General features: G+C 35.6%; 1 protein-coding gene across 1 annotated transcript in view; it reads left to right on the top strand.

Annotated features, from left to right (window-relative positions):
• The first annotated feature begins 5,766 nt into the window (after positions 1–5,766).
• The window catches only part of Appl (amyloid-beta-like protein), a 592,304-nt gene continuing 575,274 nt past the window's right edge, over positions 5,767–22,796 (top strand). The window contains exon 1 of the mRNA XM_069825724.1: positions 5,767–5,969. Coding sequence (XP_069681825.1) covers positions 5,895–5,969 — 75 coding nt within the window. The 5' untranslated portion in view covers positions 5,767–5,894. The remainder of the gene's footprint in view (positions 5,970–22,796) is intronic.

Raw genomic sequence — 22,796 nt, 5'->3', positions numbered from 1 at the left:
TTAGATATATCGGTTTTAGTACAATCCTGCATTGGGTATATATATTTTTTTTAATTTAGGCCCCCAAATAATGTTTTTTTGTTTTTTCAAAATATTTTTATTTGGTTGAGTTGCCACAGCTATGAGCTCTCTACATACAAAAAATTAATATTTTACACCAAATAGGAAAAAAAGTTTTAAAAATACCGTCCTCTCCCCTTAAGATAGGAAATAAGTAATTTGTAAATACTACCGTCCCTGTATGTTCCACAGAAACATTTTTATAAGAAAAAACGTTAAGGGACTGAAAATACATCGAAATGCATTAACAACTATTTTCTTTCATTCTTTTTTTTTTTTAATTTATTTATTTTATGTCGCTTTAACTTAGGAAGTCATATCGCGACAATACATAAACAATTCTTACAGTTTACATTAGTTTACTGTATTACAATAATCATTTAGATACATTTGTAAATGTTGATAGCTTTCAGAAATTTAATTAAGTTTGAACTGATTAATGGGTTGTTTAGAACTGTTGATAAGTCTGTTGGTATATGGAATTGATCTCGATGAAGGTGATATAGTGGACATTCAGAAATTAAATGGCGTATAGAGATCATACTGTGGCAATTGGAGCACGTTGGAGGAGGAGTGCTGTCTAGAAGATAAGAATGTGTAATTTTGGTGTGGCCAACTCGCAATCTGGTGATTATTACTTGATTTTGACGTTTAAAATTGTGTAGTGGATATTTATTTTCTTTTCTTAATAGATTCATAGGAATTTATTAATTAAATACAATTCAAAAATGTAACCTCTTTTGTTTTATTTAACAATTTGCTTTTGTTTCTTCTACAGTCACTTGTTTTTATTTCTGTTGTATTTAGCATGCGACCATGGCAGAAATAACACAATAATACTTAAAGTCAGTAAAATTAATTAAAATTAATAAAAATGAACGGCATAGAATTCATGGAAGCATTATGAAAGAAAAGTAGGCCCCAATACTATCCAATAAAACTAGGAGAGTAAAGAATATTAATCATTACTAAATTTTTTTTTGTTTCATTTCGTGGCGTCATTTGTTACAAAATTCATAACAATTATTATAAGTCATGGCCCACATTAATGAAACAGAATTACTGGCATAAAAAATTAATAAATTGCTATTTTTCTCTCACAGTAAATACAAAAGTAGGCTACATTTGTAATTTTTGTGTCCTGATTCATTTTTTGGTTTAAAATTACAATTATAAGATTTTATTTCTAAAATGAACACGGAGAAAGTATTTGAGAAAAGCTCATTTTTCACGTTAAATCCCTGTGTCCGCTACTGTGATTTCCACATTGTATAAACGGAGGATAACTTAGAAAAAAATCAATTTCGAGATTTTCACGGGCAAACACGTTTAAAGCAGACTTGATGCCGGATATGGCGTCTGCCTGTCTGTCCGTGTACAGCAATTTTTCCAGAATTGTTGGATGGATTTTTTTTTTTTTTACATTACAGTAAATATCTATACACACAATTTAAAGCGATTTCTTGAAATGCGTTGTCACTTTTATTCTTTAAAAGGCCACCGGCCTGGCTCAGTTGGTTAAGGCGCTTGCCTGCCGGTTTGAAGTTGCGCTCGGGCGCGGGTTCGATCCCCGCTTGAGCTGATTACCTGGTTGGGTTTTTCCGAGGTTTTTCCCCAACCGTAAGGTGAATGCCAGGTAATCTATGGCGAATCCTCGGCCTCATCCCTCCAAATACTATCCCGCTATCACCACTCTTATCGACGCTAAATAACCTAGTAGTTGATACAGCGTCGTTAAGTAACCAACTAAAAAAATTCTTTAAGAGTATACTAGTCCATGCCTGCCAATGGAATGCAGTATACTTAGTATGTTAAATATCTATATATATAATTTGAACTGGTAGTGGAAATTACGGGGAAACGGCTGAACGGATTTTAATGAACGACCCCTCATTTTGAAGCTTGGAACCCAAAGTTTTTCAGAAAAATAGTAGTTTTCAGTGAAGCGTTAGTTTCTTATATAATTTTCCTATTATCCAAAATCCATCTTTCGTCAGTTTTGAGAACTAATTGCAATACAGGATAAAACAAAACACACGCTACAATAAACAATAGGCTATTACACGAAGGCCATGCCCTGCAGGATTGCTGACATATTTAGAGCTGAAATTCAATTGGTTATTAAAAATTTCAACTCTTACTAAAAATAATTTACAGGTCTGATTCTGCTGTGTGTAATTTTCTGAATACAGCTGTGTATTGGATTTAAAATCTACAAAATTTGAGGTGTTTTGATGGCATTGTTACCATTAGAAATAAACTATTATTATAGTTAATGTCATGATGTGACTATTTTTCATTAATTATACATATTAATGCTATGTTCATGATATGAAAGTGGGGTTATGTAAGTAGATGTAGAGAATATCTTAAATTAGATCTTCATTTCTATAATTTACTAAGTGGCGGCTATATAGTGTATATAACTACAAAACTTACGTAAGATAATAATATTGTTACTAAAACTCAAATATTTTTATAGTTATTAATCAAGTGGGGTTGGGTCTTTTTCATATACTTAATGGCGGTGTGGTGTAGATATTGATATGCGTCATTCTCTTCAGTATTGGCTCGAGAGAGCGCCAAAATTACAGTTCCTAAGGAAAGACCAAAATGTATTATTTATTGATAAAATAAGAGGCCTACAAAATTTTGTAGTCTCCCGATCATTTCAGCAAGATCTCTTAGCAGGATAAAATGATTTTACCCTCTACATTTCAAGCTCTACATGCAGCAGCTATACCAAGATGCTATGTCTATTGTTCGAAAGCATAGGAAACCTGACATTTTTTTAACTTTCGCCTACAATCCACAATGACCTGAAATAGCTATTGCTTTACTCCCACATAAAAATCCCACTGATCGTCCTGACATTGTTACTTGCGTTTTCGCGTTGAAACTCAAAAATAGAAGGTGGATAGGTTCAAGAAAAAGTATTTGGCATAAAAACTATTCAGAGGGAGTATATTTCATTATTAAGGAAACAAATAACTTTCAAAATGTCTGGTATTCTTCACTGAAAATAAATCTGAAAAATTTTTAATTGAGCGTCTAATGAACTTTGTTTTTGCAGCATTTGCTGCACAAGCCACTAGTATTATATAATAATATTGTATGAAAATAATGAATAAATAATTGAATCAGTGGGCCTTGTTTAGAAATTAGCAGGCTTTGACAATTTGTAAAACAAGAGAACAGCAGGCTATGAATTAGTAACCATAAATGTAGTCTAGACGTAAAATATTATAGCACATTTCAGAATATTATATTAAGCAATCTTCATTTTACAGAACATAATTTCAAGCTGACTTTATCAGAATTTGCGACATTGAGTCTCCGGGGTTTGAACGTGAATCTGCGGTTGGAAAGCCGATTCATTGGCTGACAGAACGTGCACCGAATTAATTAATGAGATGTATGGACTTAATATAAGCTATAAAAGGAAATTTATCTATATTATCCCTGAGCGTACAAATTCCATTGACATTGTTCGGATTACTGCACAGTGGTTAAAGAGAGCAAAATGAAATTGGAATTTGATTTTAATAAACGCGAACAGAAGGGGTAAATGAAGGTATAAGAAACGAATTCAGCGCAGGATTGCTATTGACGTTAATAAAATGAAGTCAAGAGAAAGGACACGTACTTGTGGCAAGGTTAAGAAACCCTTATTTTTAAGAATTTAGACAGGGACTTCAAACCGAAAACGAGTGACGTCAGTTTTTTAGAATCCCGATTATTACGTAAATACGTCTTTATTTTATTGTTGTATATTTTTCACTGTTGTTTTTTCTATCTTTAGAGATATGTTTTTATTTATACTAATAATAAATCTATAACCGAAATTTTTCTTGTAATTTTCGCTTTTAAAAAAATTATTAGTGTCAATATGTATAATTAACCATTCTGAGACCAAAAATCGCTTTTTTTTTAAATTTTTGTTTGTATGTCTGTCTGTCTATCTGGATCTTTGTTACCTTTCCACGCGATAATGGCTGAATTGAAATATACATTAAGTTTGTTCTAACTTAGATTTTAAGCTATATGGCATTTAAAATACTTTATTTAAAAAGGGGGATTATGTAGTGCCTGAAATAAATAAATCGAAATATCTCGCTTAGTATTGATTTTTATGAAAAATGTTACATAACAAAAGTTTATTTAAAAATGATTTCCGATAAGTTTTTTCTGTGCAAAATTTTGATAGGACTAATATTTAACGAGATACACGAGTTTTAAAATTATGTACTCAACTTAAAACTGCCCAGGTCCTTGTATATTGGGGCTTAAGTAACATAGGAGTGAACAATCTACAGATTTTGAAAAGTGAATCGTTAAATTATATTTTTTTAATAATCAACAAAATTTTCATTTTTTTTTTTCACTATTTTCATCGATCCATCGCCTTGCGTTTTTAAATCAGTGTACGCATCTTACAGAAATACGGATGTTTCCCAAATTATGATGCAAAATATTATATGGAACTACGTCGAAAACTATGCTGAAATGAAAATATTATATTGAATCAGATTGCACCCGCATTTCAAGTACGGATAAAATTTAATAATAATAATAATAATAATAATAATAATAATAATAATAATAATTTATTTATTTATTTTATTTATTTATTTACTTATATTTAATGTGCTGTACAACAGCCAGAGGCCAATTACAGTTCAGCACAAGCAATATAACAAAAAAATTAGCAATAATTTACAATAAAAGTACGAAGAAATAATTAAATTAATGACAATTAATTAAAGTGATAATTACAAATGAAATAATGGAATCATAAATGAAGAATGGAATCATATAAAATAGAATTACAAAGATATACAAGATTATAATACAACGACAATAATGACAATGAATGGACGGGATAAAATGGATGACTAAACTACAAGCATAATAATAATAATAATAATAATAATAATAATAATAATAATAATAATAATTTAAGACCGCACATATAAAAACTAATTTTGCAGCTATGCCTATCAACATGAAACAAGGCCATCGTTTCAGAAACAACACGACAAAAACAATGGAAATTCCACTTCTTTAAGCGAGAACCGAACGTGTATAGCCTATCTACCAATTTTGGTCGCGTAATAGGCTTCTATGCAGGAATATTCACCATACTCCCTATCCTGTTGTATTATCCATAGTCACATTGCTGAAATAAATAAAACAATTGAATGAAAATGGGCATTGTTTGCTGGTATGTGCGTCATCAAGAGACATGACGTTTTAAAATGCGATCGATGACTTATGGACAGATTTGTCTGTTTTGCAGTTCTTTTTTTTTCTTTCATCATCTGTTTATTATATTATTATTAACGCTATATTTAGTTTGTATCCTAAATGATAGTTATTGGAAGCATACATTTGTGACAAAAATTATAATGTGAAAATGCTACTGCACGTTGCTCGATACAGACCGAGTCAAATGGGAACACTGTTTTAACGATTTGGTCTTCCTTATTGGCACATTTCCATGGCCAGATGCTCAAAATTTATAGTCAAAAAATACATTAAAATATTTTACGAACAGTACGCCTCACTTGATATCATGCCCTGCTTTAATATTTTTATTATTAATTTTTTCTTGTTAATTTTTAACTGCTCGCAATAATTCTCCCATATCGTTTTAAGGGTACCGCCAAGATGGCTGCGAGCATATGCGCAAGAGCGTTGCGCGGAAGCTGGCAGCAGGATTCCATTTGTTGTGCGTCCGCCATCACAGCTAGCCGCAGTTCTGATGAGGAGAAGTTGGTGATACAGTGTAGTGGCGGGTGTGGCGTGTTTTCACGGGTAAAAACTTATCCGAAATGATTGAACTATCCAGATTTTGGGCGTGCATTTGTGTTCTTCTGGTTTCAAGAGGAGTTTACAGTTATGTCGAGGTACGCTTAACGTTAATTTACATGTTTAAATTGCATTTACATTGGTAGCCATGCTTCTTCCCCTAGTCAAGTCAAGGCCAGCCATCGATTTTTGTTCCACAGTCTTTCATTTGCTGTAATCAAACTTGCAGCGCTAAAAAATAATCGTTGTATCTGTCAAACCATTGATTTTCATTCTCTCGTTTGTAACTTGGAGTTGACCTGAATATGGGGACAGTGCGAGCTATAAGTTGTGTAACCTGACGGGTTTTGTACTAGCACATATTAGCAATAAAAAAAAATTCGTGATTCTTCAGGGTAGAAATAGATATTTTGAAGTATACTATTACGACTTATATCGTACCGTACTTACATATTCACAGTCCACATAACTATATTTTACAATTTGTAGCAGTTCGTTCAGATGGCAATAATGCAGCTAGGCCTAAATTATATTGTTAAGGATCGCTTGTATATTTAGTTATTGTTGATTGACCTCGATTTGTGAATTGCATGTGGAAAGCGATGAGTAATTTACGTTTAACAATCGAAGTGCTAACAGCAATATGTTAGTACATCGGCAGCCTAAACAACATTTTTATTCACAAGACATGTAAAATAGTTACCTCCCACACGATTGGAGTTGGATGCACAAACTCGTTTCGGAGGAACATGAAGGCGATTGGAATGGGAGGTGCATTCCCCCGTTTATTAATAGTTTCTTTGGATTGCGCACTTACGCCATTAGAACTAGAGTCCTTTAGGATGGCGATGTTTTAGTAACGCGTTGCTCAAGAATTTTCAATTTGTCAACTTGTAATTTTTTTTTTTTGCGGGTCCAGTATAGAGTTGTCTGGTTTAGAACGTCGCTTATTGCGTTCATGATGACTTCCTGTGGATTGGGTGGGGCAAGGATGTGAAATCGGTGTAGCATTAGGGGAGGAGCCGGTGTTGTTTATGATATAACTTGTTTGCCGTCCGGTTTTTAGACGATCCTCATCAAAGGATCACAGTTACAATTTTTTTAGGAAACACAATCACAGTGATTGTGTGAATGTTAGGTGGGACTAACGCTGAGGCAGTTCTGGTGATTTCGGAAGTCAAAATCGTTGAATTTATAAAGGGTTTTTTTTTGGAGATGCAGTTAATCGTATATGCAAGGCATAACAAGAACCTGAACTAACTAAACATAACCTGTCTCTGATTCGTATATGCAAGGTATATAAGCGGAGTGCGAAGGGAACTACCTCAACGCTAGTCTAGCCGCATTTTCTAATGGTGAAACGAGCGTTGAGGGATTTCCGTCGATTTTAGCAAGACTTGGCTTCTGTTGTATTCAAATAATTATAAAATACGATTATTTGGTCCAGGGAGCATCCGTTTTTGGTGGAAAGATAATTCGTTTGGCGTGTTTCTTAATTGAAATTAACCTAAGTGGGTCGGTGTCTATTCCAAAATCGGCGGAAGTCCCTCAACGCTGGTTTAACCGTAGAATTAACTAGAAACTTCCACGGAGATCATTGTTCGTTCAGAATGCCCTCGAGTACAAACATCTGGAGATCTGTGAGAAATGGTATCGATATTACATAAAAGAAGGTGTGATGGAAATTCATGCTACGTGTAGAAGCTGGTTAATAAATATCAATTTATCTTATTTGTATCATAACACAAATTGATTTTATTATTGTTACTGTAATCAGAATTTATATGCAAATATACTTTATGGAATTATGCATAAAAGTACTAATTAGTACATTTAACAATACCTCTGACAGATTCTGGCTGATATGTACATCTATAACACAGGGTTGTGAAATTAAATTTTGGTTCAAGGCTTTTAATATCGAAGGTTGATTTTGATTAACTGTTGACTTCTGTTGAAGGATCTGAAGTCAGATTTTACCTCTCACATATGGCAATTATTTTTATAATGATTTGAAGAATTGCCTTATTTTTAGCTTCATTCATACAATATTAACACATTTAAGTTCATAGGCTAAATCAAGTAATCTTTGAAAATTAGGCCTAGAGAGAAGAATCCAAAAAGGATAGCTGCCCTTAAAAAAGGGTACCGAGCGGTAACAGCACCTAAATTAATTGTAGATCAACAATATTCTATTAAAAATTTTAATTCTATTTTTATTTTATTTTATTTTATTTTTGGGGGGCAGCTATCCTCGACATGAATAATTTATTTTTCATATATAGAACTGTACAGATGGTTATTTACAATTAACAAGGAATGTCTTAAAACATTAATGGCTATATCTTGAAGTTCCAAAAGATCGATATGGAAACGATGAAAGAAATTAATACAAAATCTTGATATAGTGCCCCTTGCACCAAAGAGCAAGCAATTACTTCCCAGCGACAAACGGCTATGTGGTATTACTCTTCCAGATAAACAAACAGTAAACAAAATCAAACAGCACCATCTTGTTCATATTCACAATTTAGGTTCAACTCATTCCATATCTCATGTAGACACTTCATTTTTCAATACCGCTTCCTCTTCATCTGGACGTTCTGTCTTCGAGATTGTCTTCTATGTTCCAGATCTACATTGGCTCTTTTCACAGATCAACAGTAATCAGCCATCACTAGGGACCGGATTTTTATGTAATTACATATTATATTCCTTTCAACCTAACCGTATATAAATAACAAATCTTTGCGAATCTTGTAATTACCATTAATATATTAAAATTTGATATTACATATTTTTACATATTTACCACACATTACATATTATGGCTTGGTATTACGTAAATCTACATATTTAGGGATTTTATTCATTTCTACTTCACTAAAAGGAAAGAAAAAAACTTCTGCTGGGGAAGTTTACAATATTTGAAATAACTTACACGGATTAAAAAAAAAAAACTTTTTTTACTTACCCAAGAAGGGATATAATTGTTCTGCACACGTCTTAACAAGCTGTTCTCATGCAATTTGCAACCTTACCTAATCCTTCCAGGGAAAACCCGTGTCAAGTCTGACATGAGCCGCAATAAAGTAGCCGAATTTTGAAAAGAAGCTGGAGTAAAGGAACAAACTGGAAATATGTTGAAAGATTAAAATAAATAGATTTTCACAGGTTATTGCTTGACCTCTTTACTTTAAATTTAGTAGACCTATACGGAAATAGGATTTTCCGAGCAATTAGAAAGTATGGTTCTCGGCTGGAATAATCTTACCCTTCTGAATGAGACAGGAATGTCACTTTTCAAACAACAGTTTGTAAAAACCTATAGTTTGAGGTTTAAAAGGTACTTTGTTTTTTACAGGGAGCAGTTAAAATGCATGTGTCCCACATCTCCTCTTATTTTCTCCTAATCCAGTAAAGCGAAACAGTGCTTGCAGTACTGTTGTGTCATTCATTTCACTCAGTTCTCTAGTTTTAGTACTTACAATACCTATAAAGTGCAAGTGAGTTTATCTACTGCTTTTAACTAACTAAAATGGCCCCTGTATCTTCAACCCTAACGACAAAAATAAAATCATGGATTGCGATGGACGAAGCTTTCACTACAGATGGAAAAATAGTAATGTGTCAAGTGTGCGGTAAAAAAGTCGGGTGCTCTATGAAATCACAACTGGAGAGTCTTACCTATCCTATACCTGCCAGATATTGATATTAAATATTTTCATGATTTAACATATTTTGGTACATATTCAGCTTATTTTTCTTACATAAATATGTACATATTTCACAACTTAATATTACATAAAAATCCGGTCCCTAGCCATCATCACTTCATCCCACCTGTCTTGATAGCGCTTTTCTATTTATTTCATGTCTTGATGAACCCTTTCTTCTGTTCTTCGCTGTAATCTCCAAGGCAACCAGGGAAGAAGACAAGACGGCTATGAAGGAAATGGATTTTAATGCTCATATTGCATTCTAAATTTTTGATAGCGACCAACATATTTTCCACAATGTTTTTGAAATCTGGGTGTTTCCTATTCCCTAAGAAATTGTCAACCACATTCTTAAATCCTGTCCAAACCAGTCGTTCTTCAAGGGTCATTAAATTTTCAAAGTATTCATCTTATTCAAATTACTATCATATGTTTGTAATGCTTCTGTGTACTTCTAGACAACTCGAGAAGTATCGATTGTTTCAAGTCGATCGTGTTCAACCACTTTATAGATTATATCGATTGCGGTATAAGATCACCCTTCAACCTATCAAATTTCTAGCGCAATAATTGACAATAGATCCCTATTAGAAACAACAACACCAAATTTCTTGGCTTAAAAATCAATAATGTGTTAAATTGGAAAAATCATATTAAAGAAATTACCCCCAAACTAAATTCAGCATGTTTTGCTATTAGATCTATGCAAAAAATAGTAAGTATCAATACCTTAAAAACAATATACTTTGCATACTTCCACTCGGTAATGAGTTTTGGAATAATATTCTGGGGAAATTCCACAGATAGTAACAATATATTTCTATTACAAAAAAGAGTAATTAGAATAATAGTAGGTGCCAAATCTAGGGAATCGTGTAGGACTATTTTCAAAAAACTACAAATAATGCCCACGGCTTGTCAGTATATCTTTTCATTAATAGTCTTCCTCGTATGTAATCGTGAAAACTTTGTAACTAATTCAACACTTCATAGCATAAATACACGTCAAAAAATGACTTTCATACTCCATCGGCAAGTCTATCGTGCTATCAAAAAGGAGTGCGTTATATGGCAGTAAAAATTTTTAATAGCCTCCCTATCGATATAAAAAAATGAAACTCAAAACATAAGATTATTTAGGGCCAAATTAAAGAAGTACCTAATTTCTCACGCCTTCTATTCTGTAGGTGAATTCATGACATTCAATAACGCTTCATGAAATTGATACTAAAACTTTGTGTTGTACTAGTAGACTATATTGTAAATCTCGTCTGTATATATTTCATCTAGACTGTGACTATAAATTAAGACTTTATAATAGTATTAAGTTTTTTGACTTGTTTCATATTCTAGTTGTAAGCAATGTATGAACACCATGGAATGTTAATAAATACAAAACAATACAATACAATACACGCCCGAAATTTAAATATAGCGCACTTAAGGAATTACTGGTACATAAAAACTGTAGATATTTGACGAAAACGGATTTAATTTTTGCAGAGAGCATGAAAAAGTCATTCAAAATGACCCTTCGTCATGTAAAGCGCCAAAACGTGGTAAATCTGTGTTATATCTCACTTGACGATATGTGTCAAAGAAGAATTTTTTTTATTTCATTGGATTATTTTACGACGCTGTATCAACATCTAGGTTATTTAGCGGCTGAATGAAATGAAGGTGATAATGCCGGTGAAATGAGTCCGAGGCCCAGCACCTAAAGTTACCCAGCATTTGCTCGTATTGGGTTGAGGGAAAACCCCGGAAAAAACCTCAATCAGGTAACTTGCCCCGACCGGGATTCGAACCCGGGCCACCTGGTTTCGCGGCCAGACGTGCTGACCGTTATTCCACAGGTGTGGACGTCAAAGAAGAAGAACAATTGTTTGTATAATCTGAAGTCTGATTAGTGTAATATGTAGCTAGTCGGCGATGTATGCAACGGAGGAGGAACGGAACTGGCCACCCTACCCCATGATCTCCTGGCTTAGCTGCCTCATGAGTGATGCCTTATTGGTAGGGCTAGGATATTGATGACCTATAAATAATGAAAAAAATGTCCTAAAAATGCACTTATGACCTAAAAATCTTTCAAAAATGCCCTAAAAATTGATCTTACATAATTGGCTTAGTAGGAATATTAATATTTACACTAAGTAATTCAATTAAATTCTAGTACCAACATCAAGTTTATTTAATTTTACATAATTTTTCTAAGTAGTACACTTTAATTAATTATTTGACCTGATGTAGTTTCCATGTAGTCCACCACAAGGCCACTCTTATCCGGAACTAGCAGGTATAGAGGAGTCTATATTGAAGGGGTGGTTGGACTGATCCATTACGTGGGGGTGTACTACGTTAAAATGACAATATTTGTGTAGAAAAAGGATTAAGATAATATACAAAATAATGGGTATTAATTCAAAAAATATGTAGAGAAAATATCAAAGGAAATAAATAATATTTGAGATTAATAATGGGGGATTTATGGCCAAAATTAAATGAAAATCCCCCAAAAATGGCCGAATATAACAAAAAATGCTCTTATGAGTTGTAAGAGACAGAAAATGCAAGCAAATGCCCAAACAAATATGTCTTAAAACACTCAGTTTATCACATAACATATAAATACTAAAGCGGCTATGTTTCTGGCTTACTAGAAAAAAGATGCAATTTCATCAAAATCCTAGCCCTATTTATTGGTGTGACTTATGAGGTTCAAACCTGTCTTCGGACAGTTGACTAAACAACACCATTTAACAATAATTACGATAAACAACATGTTAATCAATCTTATTCTCAGCGGTTACAATGTGCGTTGAAAATGGGGAGAATTTTCGTATTGAAATTTCTGGTCCATCGCTGAATAGCGTCGAAATTTCTTACGGTTGCACCCCTTCACCCATTTTGGCATAAGCGTCATATAGGCTACTATGAAGCTATCTACAATAGCCGTTACTGTAAAACAAGTTTCCATTTCAGGTAATTCTCCATAAAAAGTACAGCCTCAGGCCAGACACAAAAATGACGGATCTCCTGTAGCGTGAATTTGTACAAGTCCACGTCGGGCAGCGCCTGGTTCACACGTCTAGGGAAAAAATATTTATTTTGCACTTAATTTAACCCTTTTTGCTTTTCTGGGTTTGTTATAACTAGGAGCACCGGACAACGGTGAATAAAATGGGCAAGGTTGCCTATATCGCACCACTTTAGCATTTGTAATTTTTATTGAACAAAACAGTTTTTATTTTCTGCATTCCTTTACAGAGATACATTCCCAGAACATTTACCTTTCATGTAAAAAGGAATTCTTGAATTTGACTTAATATTTTTTAATTACAATGACATTTTCGAAACACTTGTCAGTGGTGCAACTAGTTTCCAAAATAGCACCTGCGGTTTCTTAAATCGCACCTCTTTAACTGCAGGGAACGGGATGAAGGAAAGCTTTTAATATTGAACATATTGAAAAGTATTTAATATGAATAATGTAATAAATGCAAATTACAAGTTTATTGAGATTTATGAAAGAGAGTAACGTATCTTCAAATGAAATTGAAAAAATGAAGCATAAATTACCTAACATTTAAACTTCCTGAATGCGTTTTCTTTTTGTTACACGTTTGCCATGTGCTTCACCAGGCAGTTTCGACTGTAAACTGCGTCACCTTTTCTCCACGATTACCTCGAATCCACCTAAAACTGCTTCATGATATAGCTGTCTGAAATGGTTTGAAAATAGAAACATCTAAAGGCTGGGCCTATGAGTATTATGACGAGGAAGCTGAAACAGGAGCATACCATTTTCCCGAGATAATCTAGCTTCTAAATTTTTGGAATGGGTCATATAGGTGGACATACAGAAACAGCACTTTTTTCTATGGCAGATTTGAGTGACAAATAAAATGTTTGACTATTCGACAAATTGTTCACTGTTGATGTAACCCAGGCTCCGCAAAGTCGAGTCAAGATCGCGAGAGGGCGTACAGGCCTGCTTACGGCTTCCACTGCGGGCAGTACACTTGTACACTGCAGTCTATCAGTGGTGGAACCTATCGAGGTCGCTTGGGGGCACCGGTGCACTGCATTTTGCACCAGGAATATTTATGTGCTAAAACATGAACCTTAGCAATGTAATGGATGTTGTTATGCGAACAATTAATTTCATAAGGTCTAAAGGACTCAATCACAGGGACTTCAGGGCACTGCTTGATGGTATTAACAGTATGGGGATTTACTCTACCATACCGAGGTAAGGTGGTGAAGTCGAAAAATTCTGGAACGTTTTCTCGCACTTAGAAATGAAACTGCCTTATTTATGGATGTACATGGGAAACCTGTTAGAAGCCTTGGACATGAAAGAATATATAAGAATAATGCAACAATTGTGCATAAATAACTATTAAAACCAAGCCAAGACAGCTCAGCTTGGAGTATTTTAACCCTTAAGACTGTTGTAAAATGAAACAACACTGAAGGTAATGTTAAATTTATATTTTTTAATTCTAAAGCATTTGACACATCTTACTTTCTGTGGGCTTAGAGCCTGTTATGTACAGAATTTATAGTCCCTTCATCATTTGTTTTGTCGACCTGGGTTACTCTCGCTTCCAGAAAATTCGTCTCTCTCAATTTTAACTGTTCTATGTTATCTATTGCTTGCATTCCTGATACCGTTCTGTATCCTGTGAAGTCTGGGTTTCAGAGTTATTTTCTTAACTATAGACATACTGTATAAGTATAGACATATACAGGGACATAATTTTATTTTTACTAACATTTTTAATATTAACTTGCCTATACCTCTGGATCAACTATGTTTGCTACCCCGTTCCACGACTGGAGTTCGATGATACCGGCGTAATATACAAACAAATCACTTTACTAGGTATAGGAGGGAAGAAAAGTAGTTCATCCATTTACGTAAACTAGGAAATATCGCTATTTTGAGTTTGATCATTTTCATAAGGTTTTTGTTTAATCAAAATACAGTACAGTATTAACAATGAGTGTTTTTACTCACGAACTGAGCTGTCCATGTGGACGTATTCATTATGCAGTGTATATTATACTGTCTACAGCACATTAGCGTACAATATAGAGAATGAAGTTAAATTGAAAAATAATCATAATATGGATATTTAAACACATTTTTGAAAATGGTGGCCGTTCATTTCGATACAGGCCTTAGTTCTAATGTGGATATTATCGCACTATAGACTATTGTACCTAATCCCAATTACTAGTTTCGTCCTTCGTACTAGTAACTCATGTTGAAATAATTCTGTACCTACTCTATAAAAGAGTACCTTACGTACTGTAAATTCAATCTTCACTTCTGCCCGACCCGCACAGATAAAATTACTGAGACATACTATCTACTGTCCGTCCAAGTGGTTATGTCATAGGGTCGTAAAAGGGAGGAAATCACGTGACATTTAATTACTTAACAAGGCCCTTTTATTTAAGTTATTTTAAACAGTTGTATAATATTACGTAGACGTCCAATTCCTAACAGAAATTAATGTTCTGAGAAAGGAGCTAAGACAGCCCAGCCACTAGCTGGCGAATAAAAGCTGGTGGGGGAAACCGGGATACGACGTAGGCAAATGGACGACAGTACCTGTGCGAAAATATGATTCAATATTGAAAGCTCATTCGTCACTGGAAAACGCGAACATATTTTTGGAACGTACTGTTTACTATGACCGTAAGGCTACTATGACTGTATATGCAGTCTTGGTTCTGTGTAGAGGACGGTTAAACTTCATTAGTAGAAGGGGTGGGAGTGAAGTACATTTAAAAACTCAGGTACAATAAAAATTGAAGTAAAAATAAAATGATGTCCCTGTAGGTGTAAGTTTCCAATATCTGATAGGTTCTTGCAGTATCTGCTCGTGTTAGAAGCTTAGGGTGCTATGCATAGACATTTCGCTAGCCCGTGCTACGAGCGTGCTAAACTAGCCCCGGCTATCGACTGATTACTTGTACAGGATTCATATAATATCATATCATATCGCTAACACTGGTTTATGAATACGATACGCTGATCATCCACCGGAAGCCCGCGCTAAGAATGTCTATGAATATGGCCCTTAGTAAGTTAGTATTGATACACACAGAGTGTCCCAAATTGATGTATACACATTCTGGAACTACCTCATTGAAAAGAGGAAGTTGTGTGTTTTATTGGTTTGCGCTATACTGGAGAATTACCACGGTCACTTTGAACCGTGCCGTTACGTTTACCACCAAATTTAAGTAAATACACAATGTCACCAACATAAGAACATGACGTTGGTGTGTGGCGTAGTTGGCGGGAGAAATTTCTCTCTCTCTCTCTCTCTCTCTCTCTCTCTCTCTCTCTCTCTCCGCCTCCTTCGTTCTGAACATTACTGAGAGATAGCACCAGTGTTAGCTACAAAGTGTATTTGCGCAAATATATTGCAAGTAGATTACGTGACTTATTACGTGTCTTAGATGAGAGTCTCGAGAGAAAACAGTTTTGTGCTATATTTCTTTTTTTTCTCTCTCTGTCTACCTCCTTCGTTCTGAACATTATTGAGAGATAGCACCACTGTTAGCGACAAAGTGTATTTGCGTAAATATTGCGAGTAGGTTAGGTTAGCTTTGGTTAGGTTAGCTTAACTTAGCTTTGGTTTGGTTAGGTTAGGTTAGCTTTGGTTAGGTTAGGTTAGGTTAGCTTTGGTTAGATTAACTTAGCTTAGCTTTGGTTAGGTTAGGTTAGTTTGGTTAGGTTAGGTTAGCTTAGCTTGATTTCATTCGTCCATGTAGTAGTTAAAATTATATAATATGACAGTTTTTGATTCGTAATATTGATAAAAAAATAATAGGCCTATAACGAAAGCAGTTAATAATTTCATGGTCCCTAAAATTTGTTTTCGTAAAAGGCTAGGTATTTTTCTATAGGCCAGAAATAAAACAGCAACGCCGTCATAATTACGTACTTTACGCTTTGGCGAACATTAACCGGAAATTTACTTTCCGTCATTTTAATGGTATTCCGTGAAACACACCTTTTTTCCTGTTAATTTCCTTGTGATAATCTAGTTTATGATCTTATTACATCTTAATTTTCTTTTAATGCATTCAAAAAAACCGCCGTTGTACTACGTAAAAGCTTGAACTTGAATAATGGAGTGAATTATTTAAGAATATAGTCGCGAATTTGACTACCACCATTTCGATTATATTTTGTTTGATACGGCTCGGTACGGCCCGGTGAGTAGTGGCCAGCGAGTAGCGTCGACTATCGATATTGGTCTGCCGTGGGTATTATCCAGTTGTTCCTTGGTTTGTCAAGAAACGTTAGCAACAGATGATATTAAGCACTTTCTTGTGTAATTTAAAATTGTATGTGAAGGAAGCAGCTGTAATAGGTTACCAGTAATAATAATAATAATAATAATAATAATAATAATAATAATAATAATAATAATAAAAAGATACCATAGAGTGTACAGGAATGAACCCCAAACTATAAACGAACTTGGAGGCAATATGTAAGATGTGAGATTGCAAGCATTACGAAAACATTTACGACTTATGTCTGTGAATAAAGGCAGGTACACAGCGAACGAACAAAAAACGAAGGAGTTGTTGCTGAGGAGGCGCAACCAATAGAAACCGAGCGATCAGCTCCCATTCGCTAGTGATCCGTTGCTTGTCGGTACATAAAAAACAACTCGTAGATTGGCGTCTTTTGCCTGACTATCAAAATGTCGAAATTAAAGTGGACAGAAGAGTAAAGGATTTTTTTTTCTGAGAAAGTATTCATTTGAGAACAATATATGGTATTATGATTTTTTGTTGCACTTCATTCATTCATTCATTCATTCATTCATTCATTCATTCATTCATTCATTCATTCATTCATTCATTCATTCATTCAAGAGCGGGTCTTTCACTGCAAGCCCAGTTTTCTCCAATCTTTATTACCGTACTTTCTGCCGTACTCTTTGTCTCCTCATATGATCCATATACGTATCTTCTCCACAACCACTTCAAATTCTTCTATTCGCTTCTTTTCACTTCGTCGTAATGTCCATGTTTCTGCCCCCATACAATGCCACACTCCATACAAAGCACTTCACTAGTCTTTTTCTTAGTTCTTTTTCCAGAGGTCCGCAGAAGATGCTCCTTTTTCTATTAAAAGCTTCCTTTGCCATTGCTATCCTCCTTTTGACTTCCTGGCAGCAGCTCATGTTACTGCTTATAGTACACCCCAAGTATTTGAAGCTGTCCACTTGCTCTACTGCCTCATTTAGAATTCGTAAGCGTACCTGCTTTATTTTTCTTCCTATGACCATGGTCTTCGTTTTATTTGAATTTATCTTCATTCCATATTGCTCACAGCTGTTCAAGGAATAAACTGTTGAAATCTGCAGAGTTATATCACTTCTCTCTGTATAAAATTCTGCGCTGTATCAGGGATGTCACCCAGTTTGGGGAACGAAACTGCAGTACAGTAGAACCCCGATTATCTGTCACCCTATTAACCGTGTGGCGGATTATCCGACTGTCTATTTCTCGCCTTTTTTTCTTTTTCAGAAATAAATAACCTATACGAAGTACTGTTTTGTACATCATATTAGTAGGTTCTACATATGTTTTTGCTAGAGTGTGTTATTACAAGCCTTTATCGTCACAGAGCATTGTACTGTTCGAATTGCCGTACTAAAATAGGATAACTTATATATAAAATGTTTTCTACGGGTGTTAAGAGAAAACGTATTATGCTAAGTATCGAGAAAAAAATGGAAATAATTGAATGGTTTGAGAAAGAGAAACTGTGGCTCACAATCTCGCATCAGATTACGAGATTGGAGTTACACCTGCGCGATTTAATAAAAAACAAGAATAAAGTGTAAGAAAGTATGTAAATCTACAACATGAGACCTCCTTTATTCCTATCTTTCCTGAGACAGTCATTACAAAGGGCTTCCTTTCCCCTTAAAAACTCGTCGTTGACAACCAGACTTAAATTAGTGAACTTCTGCTCCACTACCTAGCGAGTTAAATACAAGACCATGGAGGAAATAACGAAATCTTTCATTGTACGGATTATCCGATTTTTTCGATTAACCGTTGTCCATCCCCTTCATTAACACGGATAATAGAGGTTCTGCTGTACTTTGCAACTGCAAAGTTATCTGTCGTCAGTAGAATGGGTGATAGCAGGATGGTATTGCGTGAGATGAATCCCAGGATTGATCAGGGATTTTCTGAATTTCGCCTTGTATTAGGAGAAAACCAAACCAGTTACGTTTAATTGGTCCAAGCGGGATTCGAACTCCGCAGCCTCGGATCAGAACTCACGCACTACCGCTGGCCTGGAACACACTAAAACCCCAAATTCCTCTTGTGAAGCAATAAAACCCGGTAACAAAGTGTTGGCGGAAAGTGACTGATAGTTATTTCTGGCCGTGTGTCTCTTTGTGGTTTTGTTTGACTCCTGGAAGTATGTTCGGAGTGTGTACTACACGCCAAATGACGGCATTGGAGCTGAACAGTGATTGCGCGCACAGAGCGGCTGCTGGAATATTTATTACTCCGTGTTGGCTGCTGCAGTTCGCAATGCGCCGTGGGGAGCGCACGCATCGGGTGCTGTAGTGGCCCAAGCAAAAAGAACATAAATTCTGCAATAAATATATTTTAGTTTTTCATTATATGAAGTGGCTTGGCTTGGCTTGGCCGGAACCTGGACGGATCCTCGTACTTAGCCTTATATTGGCTCAGTGTACGCCCTATACAGGGTGTCTCAAAAATAGACCGACAAATTAATGTGATATTAGCCACAGACTGAAGAAATATGCCAGTGAAAACCTTACAGTTATATTTTTAAATATTTTTTTCAAGTTATAATAAGATTTATTAAACACAATGTGTACATTGTTACATGTTACTCAAAAGTTGCCTTCTTTTGCGTAGAACGTCAGTGTCTCAGTGCTTGCTTGGCAGGTTAGTATATGATACTGACTGCAGCTGTGCCCACAGAGGGTGCAGATGCACTGCTCTGAGGCCGAGTGGTATCCTCGTTTGGCACAGATCCTATGGTGGAACCCGTGGGCCGCCGTCCTCGTGAAGACGTGACGTAGCTCGAAGTTAGGCTTCTTCCATTCTTCCGTGTTCATGGCTGGCGTCTGAAGGAATTCCTGGTCCACGGCTGCTGCTTTTTCTTCTCTGTCCCTAACGTGGGCCTCATATGCTGGTGTAGGTTGAAGGCCGTTGCTCGTCATCAGCTCTCTTACGAAGAAATCCGTGTCCATTAATAGGTATACCAGCCTCGTTTGCATTGTTCTTGACACTTGAAGAGCTCTTTTTAGGTATGACCCTTTCACGGCTTCTAGCTTCTTCAGGTTTGCTGAGGTTAAGTGAACCCATATCTTTTTCAGCGCGTAGCTAACTATTGGAGCGATCTTGATGTAGAAGAGGCGCAGGGCTGTGGTCGTGGAGAGCTTTTCGAGCTTCTTTATGTCGTACGTAGCCTTGATCGCCGCCGAGCATCTTTCTTCTATGTGCTTAGTAAATGACTTGCCTGTCACTTGCAGTGTTAAGCCCAGTTATCAGTCTCTGAATTTGTTAAAACCACCGGTCAAAATAATTGGAAATAAAGCCATAGTCCAAAAAATGCAAATTTGAGATATTAAGCACGTGGTGAGCGTATTGTAGCGGGCATCTACTGAGTTAGTTGCTAGTGGGGAAAAAAAAAAAAAAAAAAAAAAAAAAAACCCATAGACGTGTGTTATAGGAGTGGGAATTTTCAGTGGTTTTCATAAAACAACCATAGTACGAAGACTTTTTTTTTGTGAAAAGAGTCATTGTCCAGCATTTACAAATATGCCATTCATATCTTGAAAGATTTAGTCATACAATTTTAAACTGTAGTAGATTGGCAGTACTGCTTATGTACGGGACAAAAGCCACCTCAGAGAGAAATACTTTGACACCTGAATTGTTGTATTAGTTAGGCGCAGAAGTAACCCCATGGAAGAAACGTAAGCAACGAAACTAGAAGAAACAGGATATAATAAAGAAAAAGCCACAACAGAGTATTTCTTCTTAATACAACCATTGTCCACAGTTACCTACATTCACACATGTATTTCTATGAGGCAATTTAAGCTATAAATGTACTTCAGTTTTCCCACGTTTCTACAACACCTTAAGAAATGACATGATGAATTTCATACATGAAGTGTCAACAACACCCATGCTAGATAGTTTTTTGTTTCTCCTGAAAATTTATGTTTTTGGACTATGATTGTTTTTTTTTTCTTCAAAAAACCCTTCAATTTATCACGTTATATTACCATTTTTATTTCAGTCTACGTTACATAACCACATGTATAGGTTACATTATACAGTATGTTTATAAAATAATATTACAAAGGTTTTTTTATTTTTTTATTTTAGTACGTTATTTTACGACGCTTTATCAACAGCTTAGGTTATTTAGCGTCTGAATGAGATGAAGGTGATAATGCCGGTGAAATGAGTCCGGGGTCCAGCACCGAAAGTTACCCAGCATTTGCTCATCTTGGGTTGAGGGAAAACCCCGGAAAAAACCTCAACCAGGTAACTTGCCCCGATCGGGAATCGAACCCGAGCCACCTGGTTTCGCGGCCAGACGCGCTGACCGTTACTCCACAGGTGTGGACAATATTACGAAGGTAACTTATAATAACAAACACCCCTTTCCTTTCCCCCTCCATTGCATACACCGCTGTCTAGTAACATATTTCACCATTCAGACATGGATAAATATATAATAGGATGCGAAACTTAATGAGTTTCCCGTAAAACATACTATAGGCGCTGTTGTAGAAATTGATCTTGCTGCCATCTATTTCTGGGAGGGGCGTTATTACATCTAGCAGCGCACCAAATAGCGAAAAGAGTAATTACTCCATGCATTTAGCAGCGCACCTGGTGACGAAAATGTTAAACTGTGCAGAAAGTATTGCCTCCCACCCTCATCGATATTCAAAATAATTTTTAAATAATATTTAAAATAAAACATTTACGGTTTTATTCCTCACAGCATATTCTACTGAAAATTCTTACCGGAACCAACAGGAAGATAAAAGAGACGATGTGTTTTACACTACCCGATTAAAATATAACCAGACAGAGACAAAAAATAAAGCAAAAGGTTAGATAATTGGGATTGTATTCTTTGGGTATTGAAAAGTCTGCAAGAACTACTTAGATAGTTCAATTTATTATATTACTATTACTTTACAATACATTCAACAACACTATTTTTACAACGTCCATAAACATCACTGTTTAACATACACTGCTTATACACACACGTATCACTTTATGTTCACTTATTAGCAAGTTTCAGTCCGCCATCTTCATCTTCGACTCTCCCGTACAGCAATATCTCGAACGGATAAATAGAGAACTCTCGGTAATGTACCCAACTTCTAATATTCACCACTTACGACGTTGGGCGCTGATCACCTTATTTCAAACTCCCAAATCCAGATGGTGCTGACCGCAGTTTCGCATCCTATTATATATTTATCCATGATTCAGACTTCAGATAACAAACAATGAATACCGAGCGAGGTGGCTCAGACTTAAGTTTCAGACTCACATTCAGGAGGTCCTGGGTTCAAGCCCCGTGGTCGTCCAGTCTGCTGGGATTTTTCATGGTTTCCCTCAGTTACAAAGGTAAATGCCGGATTGGAAATTTACAAACCATGAACCATTCATTCTTTTGAGAGGCGGTTGAAATCATTGAAGATCGAAGGACCACCCGGTATAATGTTCAGTACAGTATTATATGACGTGCATAATGAAAGCAATGTTTTTTATACCGATGCGGAGGTTTGATTATGCAAGAACAACTTCTTTCGTCCTTGCTTCAACGGATAGTGTCAAAGGAAGACTATTTGCATAGTAATAGTATAACGTAATAGTTATGCAACTGATATTCCTTACTTCGGTTATTCCGACTTTTTTCAGGTTCCCCCCGGAGTAGGAGTATCACATTATGAAGCAGATCAAACAAGCAAGTCACGAAAATAACATAACACCAAAGTAATATGTAGAGGACTGTATTAATTACCAGAGCAAACATCACTAATGTGTTTGGACAAGATAGGCAACACGCTCAGCTGTTGTCTGTGACGTACTCGCCCCCACCTCCACAAACTACCTGTTAACCAC

Source organism: Periplaneta americana, chromosome 1 (genome assembly GCF_040183065.1).
Source record: "Periplaneta americana isolate PAMFEO1 chromosome 1, P.americana_PAMFEO1_priV1, whole genome shotgun sequence".
Taxonomy (NCBI): domain Eukaryota; kingdom Metazoa; phylum Arthropoda; class Insecta; order Blattodea; family Blattidae; genus Periplaneta; species Periplaneta americana.
This window is presented reverse-complemented; position numbering and strand designations above follow the sequence as displayed.